The 16,205-nt window shown below is 44.7% G+C and overlaps 1 protein-coding gene across 1 annotated transcript in view; it reads right to left on the reverse strand.

Annotated features, from left to right (window-relative positions):
• Positions 1 to 12,538: 12,538 nt before the first annotated feature.
• The window catches only part of LOC146763195 (Golgi phosphoprotein 3-like), a 135,523-nt gene continuing 131,856 nt past the window's right edge, over positions 12,539 to 16,205 (reverse strand). The window contains exon 4 of the mRNA XM_085571170.1: positions 12,539 to 14,978. Coding sequence (XP_085427296.1) covers positions 14,554 to 14,978 — 425 coding nt within the window. The 3' untranslated portion in view covers positions 12,539 to 14,553. The remainder of the gene's footprint in view (positions 14,979 to 16,205) is intronic.

A 16,205-nucleotide genomic window follows, 5' to 3' on the forward strand; every position in this document is an offset into this window, starting at 1 on the left:
CGGCAGGAAGGACCCTATGACTTGGTCACCTGGGGATGGGGGTACGCTTGAGTATCCACGCCCTCAGGCCTGAGATAGGTCCCTTCCAAATTCGTCAGACCATATGTCCCTAAGACCCAGAAGAGAAAACCGGACAGTCCTCAAGTTGGGTACGCCGCCCTCCGATGGCGGAAAAGGTCCCCCTCACCTGGTCCCCCCTCTTCCCTCTCTGGCTCCTGAGATTCTCTCTTCCCCTTTGAGTTAGACCTCCCCTACCTCAACCATTAATTTCAGTTGCTTTCTAAAAAAACAGGACTTTTGCTGCTGCTGGGACTCATTGTGTTTATTACAGGCTTTAGCATAGTGATGAACTGGAACCCTTAAACAAGGAAGGGTTCCAAGAAGAAGAACTTCCTAAAGAAAACAACATCTAGTTTCAAGATGAGCCCAGAGACTGTGCAGCCCCCGTTTAAAGACTCATTTTGCCCATTTCCCCTTTCTTTTTAAACAAAAAAAGGAGGAGATGTGGAGTTGCGTTATTTGTATGTTTTATTATCCCTGTATTATGTATTGGTTTATTCCTTTGTACCCCCGTGTGCAACTTGGTTTATCCCCAGTTTTCCCGCCTTGTCCTCCCTTCCCGCCTTCCCAGTATCTATCCATCACCCTGAAAGAGGCATTTTACCCCCCCCCCGGGTGCCTTGTCTATCACTCAGTGCCCCTTCCCATCCATCCAGAAGCTTCTACTCAGGGCACCGGGTAATTGGGCGAAGACCTGGGGCTCCCCCCATATCCTTCCCCCATTAGACCCCACCATATCCCCCCATCCCGGAGCCACCCCCTATCCCTATCCCCATTGGTCGTTGGATACCCCTCCCTTACAGTTTATAAGCCAGTGCAAGCACCTTGTGCTTGTTCCTGTTGGCTGGCACCGTTCTAAGATATTTGGCCCCGTTGGGCTACAATAAACTCGGACTTAGCCCCCAGCAGGATCCGCTCTTCATTTACCACCGCGAGGCGTGCTAGCGCTGCCCGGAACCCACAAAGGCACTCTCCAAACCCCAGCTGGGAGCAGCGGAGGGTGCCTCCATTGCCCGCCCTCGCCCCACAAGAGCTAGCCGGGGCTGAGAGAAAAGGGATTTGGGGCGAGAGCGCGGCAGTGCCATTATCAATTTTGATTGTTTTTGGGATCCCCAACACTGAAAAAGCTTGTACTAGGTGCTGTTTGGCATGCACAGACCTTTTTCCTGCATGGGTAGAGGCATACACTGCGCCTGAGTATGTGTCAATGCTTACATTAACATATTTGAGGCGACCAACACTAGGAATGTGTGTGATGTCTGTCTGCCACACCTCACAGCTGCCAAGGCCCCAGGGGTTAACCCCCATGCCCATCGATGTCATGGCCTGGATCTGGCAGTTGGGACAGTTGGCCACAATGGCTCGAACCTGACTCCGTGTTAGCTGGAACTGTCGAATCAGACCTGGCACATTCTGATGGCAATGCTGGTGACTCAGTTTTGCCTGTTGGAAAACATCAGGGAGACATGCTTTTTCAACTCGAGCAGCAAGGGAGTCTGCTTGGGGATTCCCCTCTGCAATCCCACCTGGCAAATCAGTGTGTGACCTCACATGCATCACAAAAAACAGGTGCTCTCAGTGAGAAATTAAATAAATCAGCTTTGAGAGCAATCTGAAGAGATGTTCATTCTCTATTTCTTTGAGCACAGCCTGCTCTGCCCTGGACACTACTCCTGCCATGTAGGCAGAGTCTGTCACCAAGTTGATTAGTTCAGAGAACCTCTCAAAAGTTCTTTCCACTGCAGCCAGTTCAGCCACCTGGGGGGATCCCTCCACATACTTGACATCAGCTTCCCAATGCTGAGTCTGTGGATTTCTCCAAGTCATCACTGACTTGTGGGAAGCCCCTGATGTGTCTGTGACCACTGTGAGAGCCTTGACTGGTGTCCAACTCATTTTCTCTCGAGGAATGAGATGGAATTCCTCATTGAAGAACTTGTGAGACGGGGCATGGATTGATATTTGTCCCCTGTAGCTGTCCAGAGATAATTGGAGACTGGCGCTGCTCTGGAGCAAATGCTCAAACATCCCTTTGGTCAGGCTCTCAGGAGAGTTCCTTCCCTCCTCAGAAAGCCTGACTGGGAGGTAAATACATGCAAAGTCACAACCAGCCAATTCATACAGTCTCACCCTGGCCTTCCAATCCAGCTGAGCTATCAAGTCTTGCAGCTCAGTGATGGTCTTGGATCTTTGGTGGGAGAGGAAAACCCACTCTATGATCAAGAGTGAATCCTTATGCCCCTCAATCCATTGGAAAATCAACCCATGCAAATGTGGCAGCTTTCCTAAAACGATGAACCGGAAAGGCACGTTTGGCTCACACCGATGTGCCTGCCTCTCTGACAAGGCTTTCTGTACCTTTTGGATTACTGTCTGCCTCTGGGGTCAGTTCCCTGGGGGAGGCCAGCTCCTTCTCCCCCTTCAATAAATTGAAGAGAGGGTCTAGGTCCTCATTTGTGAGGCCTAGCCAGGGTCTTACTCAATTCAAAGACCCACACAAAGAGTGGAGGTCAGCTAGTGTTTTGGGATTGCAATCAATTTTTAATTTCTGTAGAACAATGGTCCTTGCAGTGATTTCCAAACCCAGGTATTTCCAAGGTGGCATCCTTTGAACTTTGTCTTCCTGCAACTGAAATCCAGCAGAGGTTAAAACCTTAACCACTAGGTCAAGTGTGTGTTGGAGTATAGAGTCATTGGGGGCACACACAAGCACATCATCCATGTAGTGAAGGATGATGGCATCCTTTCTCTCTGCACGTACTGGAGATGGTAATGCGGCTACGTATTGTTGGCATATGAAAGGACTCGATTTAAGACCTTGTGGAAAGACCTTCCAGTGATAGCATTTCATTGGGGCTTCTCGATTGATGGTGGGAACCGAGAATGAAAACCGTGGGGCATCTTCAGGGTGCAATGGAATTTGGAAGAAGCAGTCCTTGGTATCTAGGAAAGCCAATTGCCAGTCTTGAGGGAGCATTGTTGGACTAGGCATCCCTGGTTGGAGTGGTCCCATGTCCTCTACAATTTTGTTTATTTCTCGGAGATCATCGAGCAACCTCCACTTGTCCTTCCCTGGTTTCTTTATTACAAAGACTGGGAAATTCTGAGGGGTATCTGTCTCTTTTATGTGTCCTTGAGCCAATTGTTCCTCCACGAGCTCCTCAAGCACCTTGAACTTCTCTTTATTCAAAGGCCACTGTGCTACACACCTTGGGGTGTTATCCAACCACTTTAACTTGTGGGTAGGGTGCTCCACAGTGGCTATTTCCAAAAATCCTGGGGTGTCTTAGGAATGACCAATTGGACTCCCCATTGGGACATGGTGTCTCTCCCCCACAGGGGAGCCTTATAGTCTGCAACGAATGGACGAACACTTGCCAATTTTTCATCAGGTCCCTCAATTTGCACAGTGTTTTTTTAAATCTTTGCCAATGTGGTTCCTCCTATGCCCTGAAGTTTGCCTGCCACAGGTTGTAATTCTCAATGTGATGGCCACATGGTCTTAGGTATTACCGTGATGTCTGCACCTGTGTCTAGCACCCCCTCCACATGGGGGCGCTCTGACCCATGGGCTAGGTTGTATGCCATCGAGGGTTTATCCTGTCCCACCACCTCTGCCCAGTAGACTTCCGGTGATTTTCCTTCTGCTGTGATTTCTGATGGAATGGGAATGGCCTGGGCCAGAATTTGTCCCTTTTCTAGGTAGAATGGTGTGTGCATGCAGTGTGCCAACAACATAAGGCCTGTTATTTTTCCCTTAGCGGTCATGGGAGTTACCTCAATCTCCAAGGTTGTGTGTGCTGTGTCCCCAATAACAAAATACTCACTGTCCAATCCCATGTGGTAAACCATCAGGTCCACTATAATGACTCCCCATTCAGTAGATATGAAATGAAAACCTTTGGTAGCCACCAGCTGAAGTCGGCCTAGCGGCTGCCAAAACCTTATTAGTGGAACATTTGACATTTTTATATTTTTATTTTTCCATCCCCCCCCCCCCATGGGTCCCGTCCTCCCCCTTATTTGTTGAGACAGAAGCGTTTTCCTGTGTGGGTCACGCTATATTTACATCTTTGCACATAGTTGTATTAACAGCGGGTACGCGCTGTAAATTCAGTTTTTTTGTTTGTTGAACTTTTTCTGCTTCTGATTTAGGGAGCAGGTTCTGGCAAAATGTTCTGGTTTCTTGCAATGGAGGCAGATGATGTGCTGCAGCGGGTCTGGTGACATTGGTTTCCTCCTTGGATTTGGTGCTGCAGTTGCTGCAGGCTGTGGATGTGCTGATCCTGTATTTCTGTCAGGAGTACTGAATAGTTCTGCTTTTCTGGTACAGGCTTCTATCATCTGTGAGAGACTAAGTGTTGGGTCAAGGGGAAGGCTGAGGATAATTCTACGACAGGTCTCATTAGCATTCCTCTGAGCCATTTCTTTAAGCAATTCTGCCTGCACCACTGGATCTTGTACTTGTCTCTCCACTTGTGTTCTTAGACGGTCCACAAACTAAGAAATTCTCTAAAGGAAACTGTTTAATGTTAAGATAACTGCCCTTAGCGTCAGTTGTTGGTAGCTGATAAAATATTTTTTTCTTCAACATTAAAGATCTTATCTAAATCTGACTTAGATAACACTCGAGTTTGTTTTTCTGGAGAGTGCCAGTCACCTTCACCGCACAGGTGGTCTTTTGTTATAGAATTACCATCACTGACATGTGCTTCACCAGGAGTTTGTTGAATCTCCTGTAATACTGCTGCTAAGGCTACTTTCCATCTGCCTTCCCACAGATCGTATTCTGAGCGAGTTAACAGGCATCTAAACAAATCTTTGATATCCCTGGGTACCATCTCATTTGAATTAAAGGTTGCCCTCATCATCCCTTTGAAAATCTCACTCAATTTCCCAAATTCTCTCTGTATTTTGAAGATATCTGTTTTATCTCTATAGAGTAACGTTTGGTAAGCCCTAGTACAGTTTCTCTTACCAAGATATTTAACAGGTGCTACAGAGGATATGTTTTCTTCAACATTTTTCTGAGTTGCTAAAAATTCTGATGCTCTTCCAGTGCCCAAAGAGGCAGGAGGTATTCCCTCCCCCACCCCTTGGGGTCTGGCAAGAGACAGCTCTGTACCCCTTTCCCGGGGTCCCAAGAGGAGCAACTCATGTCCCCTTGCCGCGGGGGAACAGGGGAATCCCTCCCCCCGCCGAGGCTGTGAGCTGGGGTTGCCCCCCCCCCCCCCCCCCATCATCATCCAGCTTGGAAGCTGCAAAGGGGCCGGCCTCTCCCCTGTTCCTGTGGCAACTCAGAGGGAGGCACTGGGAGGAAGGATGGGGCAGGGCTGCCGAAGGCACAAAGGGATTGAGAAAGGGATATGGAGTCAGGGAGGGGATTGGGGGGAAGGAGGGATTATGGAAGAAGGGAGCACATTGCATCCTCCATTGCTCTGCAGAATGTGTTCTGCAGTTCTCAGGGACCCTGCCAAATCGCCAGGGCTCTGGGAGGAGAGCATTTCACCGTTGGAGCAATCAGGACTGTATTCTTGAGAAGAAACAGGTGTGATAGAAGGGTACAGGGAGAATGGTCCGATTTCAGGACCAGGATACTGTAGAGGTACAGGGGAATCGGGAAAAGGGTTAATCAGACTCTGTGTCTGTGTAGCTGGATTTCTGAGAGAGAGAGGACATGATTTATATTAGGAGTGAAGGTTGAGCTACCTGCAGCCTAGGCCTCAGATATGGGTCTTGGCAATGCCTTTGAAGCCTCTGACACAGTAAGAAATTTGTTTGTGGCACAGTTAGAAATTATGTTAAGGTAAACACAGTGTAATGATCTTTCTGGGTATGAATTAGTATAGGTCTGCAGTGTGAAACTTTAACCACCTAAAGACAAAGACAAACAATGTTTGCTTGCCAATGAGAGTGTGTTCACAATTGTAAACTATATTGAAGTGTATATAAACTGCCATCTTATAAACAATAAGGGGAGAACGCATGAGTAACTATATTGGCTTGGTCTGCATTTGTCCTGTCCAGCATTCCCTATTATTTATAAGGTCCCTTGCTTCTTGTCTGTATGCGTTTTTCCGCTTCTAAAATCGGTTTCGAGCTTGTAAAAATATTGGAATAAATGGAGAAGCTTTATGATCTCCATTTTCGACTTTTAAGGTTAGTAAGTGTTCATTTTTAGCCCAAAATTAAATGGAACTCATATCTTGAAGGGTATAATTTGGTAATTCAACTGTCAGCCAGCAGACAAAGCGAACTAGGAGCTTATTTGGGAATGCAACATTAATTAAAATATTGTTAAGGTGTTTTAATGTACTCTTTTGCTGGACAGATAACTCTACACCCATTTTTAAATGCTATCTGTCCAATATCTACCTCCAGACACAATGCAGGATGAATTCCCCACTTGTGCAAAGAGCACAGGGAGCGGGGGTGGGGGGGGGAGAGGAGAAGCCACGGTGCCGGGAAGAGCAGTTGCTTCTGCTTTTTCTTGGCTCCCCGCGGGCACAGGGGGTTTTCCCACCATCTTCCTGGCTTTAGGTGCCCGTCCCATGCTGTCCTCACCCCAAAACCCGGGTTCTGTCAGTTGGGGCGGCCCCACCGCTACGGAGCTCCAATATGCAGAAAAACTCACACAAGCCCTCCTGTTGTTACAAACTGCGACTGCTGGGTCCTAGCTTACCCCAGCTGCAGTTTCCATGGTCCCTATGGTAACACCTCCTCGCAGCTAGGGGTTTTGCCCAGCATAAACTGCACGCGAGGGGTCTTACCTCTCCTTTCAGACCATGGGTGCCATACGTTGCCGCGCTCCCGCCCCGGTTCCCTTTTCCTCCGCCCCGGCTAGCTCTCAGTTTGGGGCGAGAGTGGGCGATTGAGGCACCCTCTGCCGCTCCCAGCTGGGGTTTGGAGAGTGCCTTTGTGGGTTCCGGGCAGCGCTAGCAAGCCTCGCGGTGGTAAATGAAGAGCGGATCCTGCTGGGGGCTAAGTCCGAGTTTATTGTAGCCCAACGGGGCCAAATATCTTAGAACGGTGCCAGCTAACAGGAACAAGCACAAGGTGCTTGCACTGGCTTATAAACTGTAAGGGAGGGGTATCCAACGACCAATGGGGATAGGGATAGGGGGTGGCTCCGGGATGGGGGGATATGGTGGGGTCCAATGGGGGAAGGATATGGGGGGAGTCCCAGGTCCTCGCCCAATCACCCGGTGCCCTGAGTAGAAGCTTCTGGATGGATGGGAAGGGGCACTGAGTGATAGACAAGGCACCCGGGGGGGGTAAAATGCCTCTTTCAGGGTGATGGATAGATACTGGGAAGGCGGGAAGGGAGGACAAGGCGGGAAAACTGGGGATAAACCAAGTTGCACACGGGGGTACAAAGGAATAAACCAATACATAATACAGGGATAATAAAACATACAAATAACGCAACTCCACAATACGTAGCAAGTGTCAGGAGTCTGTGCTCCAGGTTGGCTCGCCTGAGGTGCTGAGGCAAGCTCCCAACCCACCCCCGTCACTCAAAGGCACCCAGAAAGCAGCTAATAAGCAACAGGGTAGTTGAACTTCCCAAAGAGCTTTTGAGACCCTCAAATAAGGGCTGCAGCTTCTGTGTGGGCTTTTAATATTTCAATAAAAACCACGCTGGGAGCCAACTGAAATATCTATCCCCCGCAGACCCCCGAAGTTACCAGACTAGCCCAGATCTGCGAGGCCTTGAAGGGAAGTATTTCAGGAGCAAGACAAAGATTCCAAAAGAGGATCCAACCCCCGATGTGGTCCAAGATCTTTATTCCATGGGAGTGAAAAATGAAAGCTCTACAATTTTAATAAAGACTTGTAGGGATGTTATGTTTTTATTACAGTGTTGGACGTATGTGGTGACTTATTGTCCTTTAATGGATGTGCACTTTTGAGAAGTCTTGATTTTTTTTTATTACCTTTAACTAATTTTTATATGTATAGAATTTCACCATAGGCTTATGTATATTTATTCTGTTGATTTTGCATTACACTTACAGTTAGTAACACTTGTACTCAGTTTTTGTCAGAAAGTAGAGAAAGAACTCTTGGGTTACTTTGCGCTGTTTGTATTAAGGCCTGAAGAGTCTTTCTTATCTCTTATTTCTTTAGTGTGGAAATTTGTGCATTCTCTTTAGGTGGGGCAACTTTGCTAGTGCTGAAGTTATTAGACTAAACAGTATATTTTACTTATGTTAGCAAGTTCAAAGTGGCACATTTCACTTAAATCTAGACAGATTTTGACTCTTAAATTTTCACTCTCTCTCAGGAGGAACAGGGAAAGAGAGTGAACAAGGAAGAGACAGAGCCTTATCTAGGTTCAGTACAGGAAGGGCTACTTGGCTACAAGCCAATTGTGTCAAGAAAGGAAAGAAGGGATAAACTAACATGGTCACAGATACAGGGGTCTCTGGGGAGGGAAAAAACATTCCCCAGAGCAATACAATTTCCCATTATGTCCCCAGCAGCTCACCTTTACCCCACGTGCCAAAATCAGCCTGGTTGTGACCAGGCAGCATCCCCCCACTGCTTTCAATGTTATGCTGGGCTCTGTGTCCTGCTGTACCTCGTCCTACAGCCCAATCCCAGATCACCTCAGGATCACCACATGTTGAAACATATGTCACAGCACATGTCACAGTTGAGATGGCCATGATACACAGAGTATCTTCATACAATATCAGAAGGCTTCAACCCATACAGAGTAACACCATACCACTTCAGAAGGCTTCAAGCATCTGCCCTTCTTGTTCTTTAGCACAACCTTTTATTCCCCTCATCGTTCATGCATTGCACCTGCGTGCCTTCTGTTCCTTTTCGTGATTGGTCAGTATACCTTGGCACTCCATGTCTCATTGCTGTTCACCTGCTTTTCAAAGTTGTAGCCCATTAGGGATGAGGCGCGACCGCAGCCCCACTCCCACTTACCACAAACTGTGTATCTACACGCCTCTGCCATTCCAGCCGCTACTGAGATTCCCTTTACAGCCCATTTTGCCATCTGGAGGGGCACTGTGATTAGCTGCCCCCATGAAGTTGTAAAGGAAGCCCTTTTTATCCCTCCTGCCAGCGTGCCTGCCGTTACTCACATGAAGAGGTGTCTGAGCTCACACCGAGGGGGAATCATCACACCTGCCCTGCCAGCTGTGACTGTAACTACACCAAAGGGGAAGGTGCTTGACAGCCAAGAAAAGGCTGTAACTGGGTGTCTTGGTTTGAAAGACAGGGGTCTGCTAAGGAAGGTGAGAACCTTTCTTGGAATGGAGAACATGACCCCCTTTCCTCTGAATTATTATAACACTGAAATTAGGGACTTTCAGCCAAAGATTTGCAAAAAGGATTACCAGTTCTTTACTGGTATGCCGCAGTGTGTCCCGGCAGGCAGGGAGTATGGGGTTACAGTGTAGTGAAAAACCTGAAGCTGTGGCAAAGAAACAGCGGCGCTGGGCAGGGGCAGCTTCGCTCCTGAACTGGGAGAGGCCCCCTGTCGTGGTTTGACACGGGAAAAAGAATCTTCTTGGATGGAAGAGCTCAATCCAGTCAGGGGTCAGGTTTGGATATTGACACTTGGAGTGACCAATTGAGGGTGGACACGCCTCTGAGAACACAGAGGGGTTAAAAGCAGAATTCCCAGGAGATCTTGCTCTCTTTGGTTCCGGTCATTGGAGAGTGCAGACCTCCCCGGCCAAGAAATGAGCTGGGTGGGGGAGGAGAAGCCATGTGGCCTGGGGAGGTGGGCCAGGGGGTGAAGGATCTGGAACTGAGCCAGCTCCTGCGGATGGAAGGGTGGAGGAAGTCTGAGATGTCTTTGTTCCCCCCCCCCCCCCCCCCCAACCTACAGGGAAAGAGATAAGAGAGCTGAAAGCATCTGAAAGTTTGCTGGCAGAGGAGAAGGAGAAGAGCGGGGAGGGGGGGGGGGGGGCGAAGGAAGAGCCGGAGATTTGGGCAGAGAGCCATCCTTGGGAGTTGGGACTTTTAACCCTTCCTTGAAAAATGAGGGCTTTGTGAAATATTACTCCTCCTCAATTTGAAGGAAAGAGAGACAGCCTGGGACCTGAGATGTTAGGGAAAGAAGGTTGGGGGGAGATGATGGAGTGGCTTTTGGCTGGACTCTTCTTGTTAGCCATAGAGTGAACCAATTTCTCCTCCAAGAGAGACTGCATTTTAGGGGGATGCAATGGTGAGACAAGAGACCTGCTTCAGCAACTACCAGTTCAGGAATGAACAGAGAAAAGCTGAGGAGGGTGTGATGATGCCCTCTGCCTTCAGAGAAGAAGAGAAGAAGATCTCTGTTCTTGGACCCTTGGCCCCAAGGGAAAATAGGGGGGACTGTAGTCCCAAAATGAGACACTGGAGTGTTGTTCATGTTGGTCCTTGGCAAAGCATCTTTAAAGGAGCCCTATAAGCAGTCTTGGTCCATGCACAGTGGTGAGAGCACTGTGACATGGAGAGGAGTGTCACACTGGCAGACTCTCTCCGGGTGGTGCCATGTGTGACATGGAAACACAAGAGGTGGCAGCTGTGTTTCCTGGGGGTCTATGGTGCAAGGGAGATTCCTCTCTCCCCTGATGGACTTAGTATTGATTATACTGAAGGGTGAATACTTGATTAAGGGTCCAAGTTGTGTCTCACTGTAGTTTGTTGGAGTTGGGTGGTGGGAGGAGGAATGTTTTGAAAGGTTTTCATTTTGGATTTTGTGTGTGTTTTTCTTTTTTTCCTTTTATAGTAGTATAGTAGTAGTAGCTTAATAAAGTTATTTTCCCTTTTGTTATTAAGCTTGGGCTGCTCTGCTCTGTTCTCAATCGCATTTCACAGCATTCAGTTGAGAGGTTGCATTTTCATGGGGGTCCTGGCATTGCGCCAGTGTCAAACAATGACACCCCCTCAGAGGGGGAGTGCTTGAGGTTCTGGGCTTTCCCCTCAGGCACCCAAATAGATGATGAGAGTCCTTTTCAGTGAGGTAGGGTGGTAATGCAAAATGAACCCAGCAGGAACATGACAAAGTGAAGATGACAGGACAGAAACGGGACTATGAAAGATACTTTTAGTCTGAATAATGTTTCAATTAGCTTAGATTTTCAAAGCCATTTTAAAAGTTTTGTGCACCCAGCTTGGTCCCAAATATGCCACTATTTTTTTTTTTTTCTGATTTTTCTGCCTAATTAATTTTCTCTCCTCTTAAACAGCAACAGAAAATGAGAAAAAAGATCACCGGAGAGAAAGACGATGAAAGCAAAGAATTAACATATACTATCAAGTACAGAAAGTATTCTGTAAGTTTTCAAATATGAGTGTTATAAATACCTATTATAATATTGGCTTTTCACAAATATCAAAATGTATTCTATATGTATAATGCTAAAATAAGTTTCCTATAAATATGTAGTTTTTATTTCTGCTATTAACTAAACATAGACATAGTAGTGAAATAGCTGATATAGTTATGCTTGTAGCAATTGAACTGCCTGCTTGCCTGGGATAAATATCCAATGAACATATGATGAAGACCCCTGCTACTATCAGAACCTACCATCTGTAGAAAGTATGGACCAAAGCCCAAGCTGGAGGTGGTAATATGAACGGACTAAAACCACAGCCAAGAAATGCACACGCTGTAAAAAGGCAGACCTGAGGAGGAGCCATGTTAAACAGTTCTTGGAACATGTAAACTAGTTTGGGGAAAAGTTTAAATATGCATATTTATTTATGAATATGCATTAGGCTGATGCAATAGAAAAGGTATGTAAAGGGTATCTCTGAAATAGCAGGTGTGCTCTTGGTGGAATGCCAAGCACCCGGTCATTAAACTTTGCTTTATTTTTGAATCCTATTTTCCTTTATTAATCTTTTAAATTTTGCCAGGTGAGTGAACCTCATTTTTCACAAGAGTAACACAGCAACTTGCGGTGGTGTGTTTTTCTTTCATTTAATATTTGTTTAATATCTGTTTTCCCCCCCCCCATCTCCAAGTGCTCAATCCTCCCTTTCCCTGCCCCTTTCCCTGGAACCTTCCCTGTCATTCATTCTAGCCCCCTCCTCAGCTTCCAGATGTTAGTTCTGCCCTAAACTCCTCCCCTGCTATTCCCTCATTGGTTGCTGTTCCTACACCCCTCCTCCTGAGTTCTGTATAAAACCTTTGCCCCCCCGCCCGCCGGGGTCTTGGGGCTCATGGAATAAAACCATCTCGTTCCCCCCCAAGTCCCGTGTCGCCTTCGTCTGTCCCCGCGCGCCACGAACTGAACTGCAGAGCTTGCAGGGGAAAGCGGCCGCCCGTTTCTCTTCCCTCACCGCCCAGCACGGCACAGCTCGGAGTGCCGCGGCGAGAGGAGCGCATGCCGCGCCACAACCGCAACTTTCATTTTTCATTCACTTAAAACAATCACATTTTGAAAATGTTTGAAAGAAAATGTCCAAAGTTCATGCCCATGCTCCTCAAAGTTTTAAACACAGCATCTTACAGTTAGGAGAACAGTGTTTATCTTTTTATTTGTAAACCAAAATTTGAAATACCTTACATTATACTTTTATTTTTATAAAGAAACATAATTCAAGAACTGAAAGAACGATGTGCCACTAAAAGTTAAGGACTATATTTTTTAAATCTTTATTTTAAAGAGGTTCAATAGCTATGATGAATTTAAGTTGCATTTTCAAGTCAACTACCTAAGCATTTAAATTATTTAAAATTAAATGCAAAATTGGAAGTCCAGTCACAGATGAGGCTGTAGAGTAATGTTCAAGATAGAAGAGGCCTACCTATGGCAGACACAACTGAACACTCACAAGTTAACTCAGTCTGACCCAGCCATGAATCCTGCAGATCTGAGTGACACTGCTGATTGGGTCAGTTTGATCTACTTAATATAAACTCTCTCTTTCTAAGAAGAATATTAATGAAAGCTTTCAGTTAAGCAATAAAATCTTTCTAATTAGCAACAACAACAAAAAATTTACATGCTTGCTCTGTTTTAGGCACTTTTAAGATCATAGTTTATTTGCTGTAGGTAAAAAGCTAGTATACAGACTAAGGGATCTCCTAAATTTCAACTCTCAAGTTATATACCATCTAGTATTCTTACTCTGAATATTAAACAAAAAAAGTTTCTAGACACCTGTAAGCCCCACCATAAATCTTCATTGTTATGAGGAAAAAAATACAAAGATTGAGCCATAATTTGTTCAATGCATATTTGCACTGTGAAACAAATGGGAGATAACAAGCAGTGTCAAAAAGACAATTCATTTTATAAAGACAAAGTCTTATGTATATATATTTACAATAGTGTGCTAATTAGCATAATTTTATATGAAAAAAATAAAAGATAGCACAGCATCCCATTACAGAAATTTGAATAATCTGAACTGCAGTCATTACTTGCTAACCATTTAAATGCAACACCTACTAGAACTAACTTTTTGTTTTAAAGTGTAAAATAAATTGAGAGTTTTGAGACAAATAATTTGTGTACAAACAAACATAAAAACTTCAGTCAATAACTGTGCTAGTCACAAGCCTCTTCCATAGTGAAGAAGAGAAGAAAAAAAAAAGTACAAATGATGATATGATGATGGAAAGTGGTCTCATTCTATATAGTAATTCTCAAAGACAATGCATAGACTTAGAATACCTGGATGGTAAACTGTAGACACTGGAAACAAACAGCTTTTTTTCCCATCAAATGGCTGATGGAAAATCAGGGGCACCAGGTGTAAAACTTGCAAAATACTAAGATGGGGCAGTTTTTAATTTACAATTTGAACTATATATACAATATAATGGAATGCATCCCATCCCAAAATGGGCTTATGTAAAAACTGGACCTTTCAACTCCAGCCTTATGACTCAGATATCATTTTAATGTAAACATAAGTATGCAAGAGACTTTAATGAAAAGTAAAATTTATGGGGCATTTCACAGGAACTATTGAAAAAGCTGCTTAATGGCATTTTTGCTGTTAATTTTGTTAGATATAATTGAAACAACATCTGTATATAAAATGTCCTGACAGATACTTCAACATGAAGTTTTGGTGATTTTAAAAGGCCCTTCTTCAATCTGTTAGGAGTTGTACAGCAGAAGCACTGATGCATGCACACATCTGTGTCAGCTGAGACTAGTGATCCAACTGTATGCACATTTCCTTCTTGAGGTATTTTCCACATTAAACAATTTCAATAACAGTAAGATGAAAAATAGACTAAACAAATTATTTCAGATAACTCAAAACTGAATAGGAATTAGAATGCCAATATGACAGTAAAAAAATTGTAGTTGTTTTTAAATGGGATGGTCTCTTGTACTAGCAGAATCCTGTATACAGATAGAGAAGGAGGGAATTCACCACATAATTTCTATTAAACAAGAGTTGATTCATCATGTGAGAAGGTACAAATTACAGAAAACATGAATAGTCAATAAAAGAGAAACAACTGGTTTACATGAGAGAAGAGAGAACACTTTGGTCTCAATGCAGTTATTTTGTGAAAGCTGCTACAACAGCCCATAGAACCTCATTCATGTTGGCTTTCATACATTCAACCTCAGGGTCTAAATCTAGAAGCTGCCGCACTCTCTTTGTGGCTAAATCATACTGCTCATCCAGAAGGGGGGAAAAAGCGTTCTCCAGAACATCTGAAGCATGGGCTAAATAAACAAGTGCTAGTAAGCGCTTCTCCATGCGGTGAGGGTCGTTTACCCATTTGTCAAGAACTGCTTCTTGAACCTTCTTAATGAGGCGCTGCTTGATATTGTTGTTGGTGAGAGGGTGTGTAGTCATGTCAAAAAGAAGGAAGTTTTGTTTTTCTGTGGTCAGTACACCTTTTTCCACTAGATTTTTTGCTAACCGTTCACGGACATTACGCAATTGATAATGCAACTTCAATGGATTCCATGTTTCACCTAAACAAAACAAAACAAAACAAAACAAAAAAAAAAAAAAGAAAAAAGAAAAAAGCCAAGAGTCAAGCAAAGTTTAAACTGTATTATTACAGTGATTGTCTCCCCCGCCCGCTGCAGAATGAGCTCTTAAATTACTATAGCTTAATTACACTAAGATATTGTACCCACGTCAGTATTTAAAGTTTGGACAAAATACTACTAAGCCATGTGTCCTGGGTTGTAAGATATGTGTGTATTCTATTTCCTATCTGTTAGAGGTGGGGCAGTTATCTTCTGTTAATTGCGAAGTTTACTTTATCTCTTCCACAACCAATCCTCCTTCTGGGGAGATATTGTCTGTTAATGGGCCATTGAGTCTCACTGCATGACTGATAAAATTATATCATTCCATTGTGAGATGCTGAGCCAAGGTGGAGGAGCCAAGCATTATTACCACGATATAATCTGAGATTTGGAACATCAGAGGCAGCCTTTTCCCCACTGGATTCCCATAGGAGCAGCTTTCTTCTCCACTGGATTCCCAGAGGAAGACCAGACCCATTAACACCACCACTGGATCTTCAGAGGAAAACTACACCCTTCTACAAGATCACTGCTTCAGCAGAACCATACCTGTCACTCCAGGAGGACTGCAGCCACCATTCAATCAGGCTGCTACCAACACCCTGACCAACAGGATGTCAGGTCACATTCTGACTCTGTCAGTGGTTTTCTTTTTTTGTATTATTGCATTTGTATTGTTAATTTTTCTAGTAAAGAACTGGTATTCCTATTCCCATATCTTTGCCTGAGAGCCCCTTAATTTAAAAATTATAATAATTTGGAGGGAGGAGGTTTACATTTCCAATTTCAAGGAAGGCTCCTGCCTTCCTTAGCAGACACCTGTCTTTTCAAACCAAGACACCATGTCTTGATTAGGGATATGATAAATAACCAGTCTTGTACTGAAGGGAAAGAAAAAACCCCACAAACCCCCAAAACAAACCACCAAACAAAACATCACACACAGCTATGAAGAATAAGTTAACAAAAAATAAGCATCTTCTCCAATCGTGTCCATTTGTCTACTTCCAGGGTTTTATCAATTCAAAACTGGAATTCTTTCTGCCACAGGGATAAGCAACACCTGCACTATATGTCCTACTCCCTTCTCTATTTCTTCATGTTTGCATTCTTTTCTCACTTTCTGCTCCCACTGGATGAAACAGTGACATGCACTGTGTGAGT

This window comes from Lonchura striata, chromosome W (assembly GCF_050655825.1).
Source record: "Lonchura striata isolate lonStrDom1 chromosome W, ASM5065582v1, whole genome shotgun sequence".
Taxonomy (NCBI): Eukaryota; Metazoa; Chordata; class Aves; order Passeriformes; family Estrildidae; genus Lonchura; species Lonchura striata.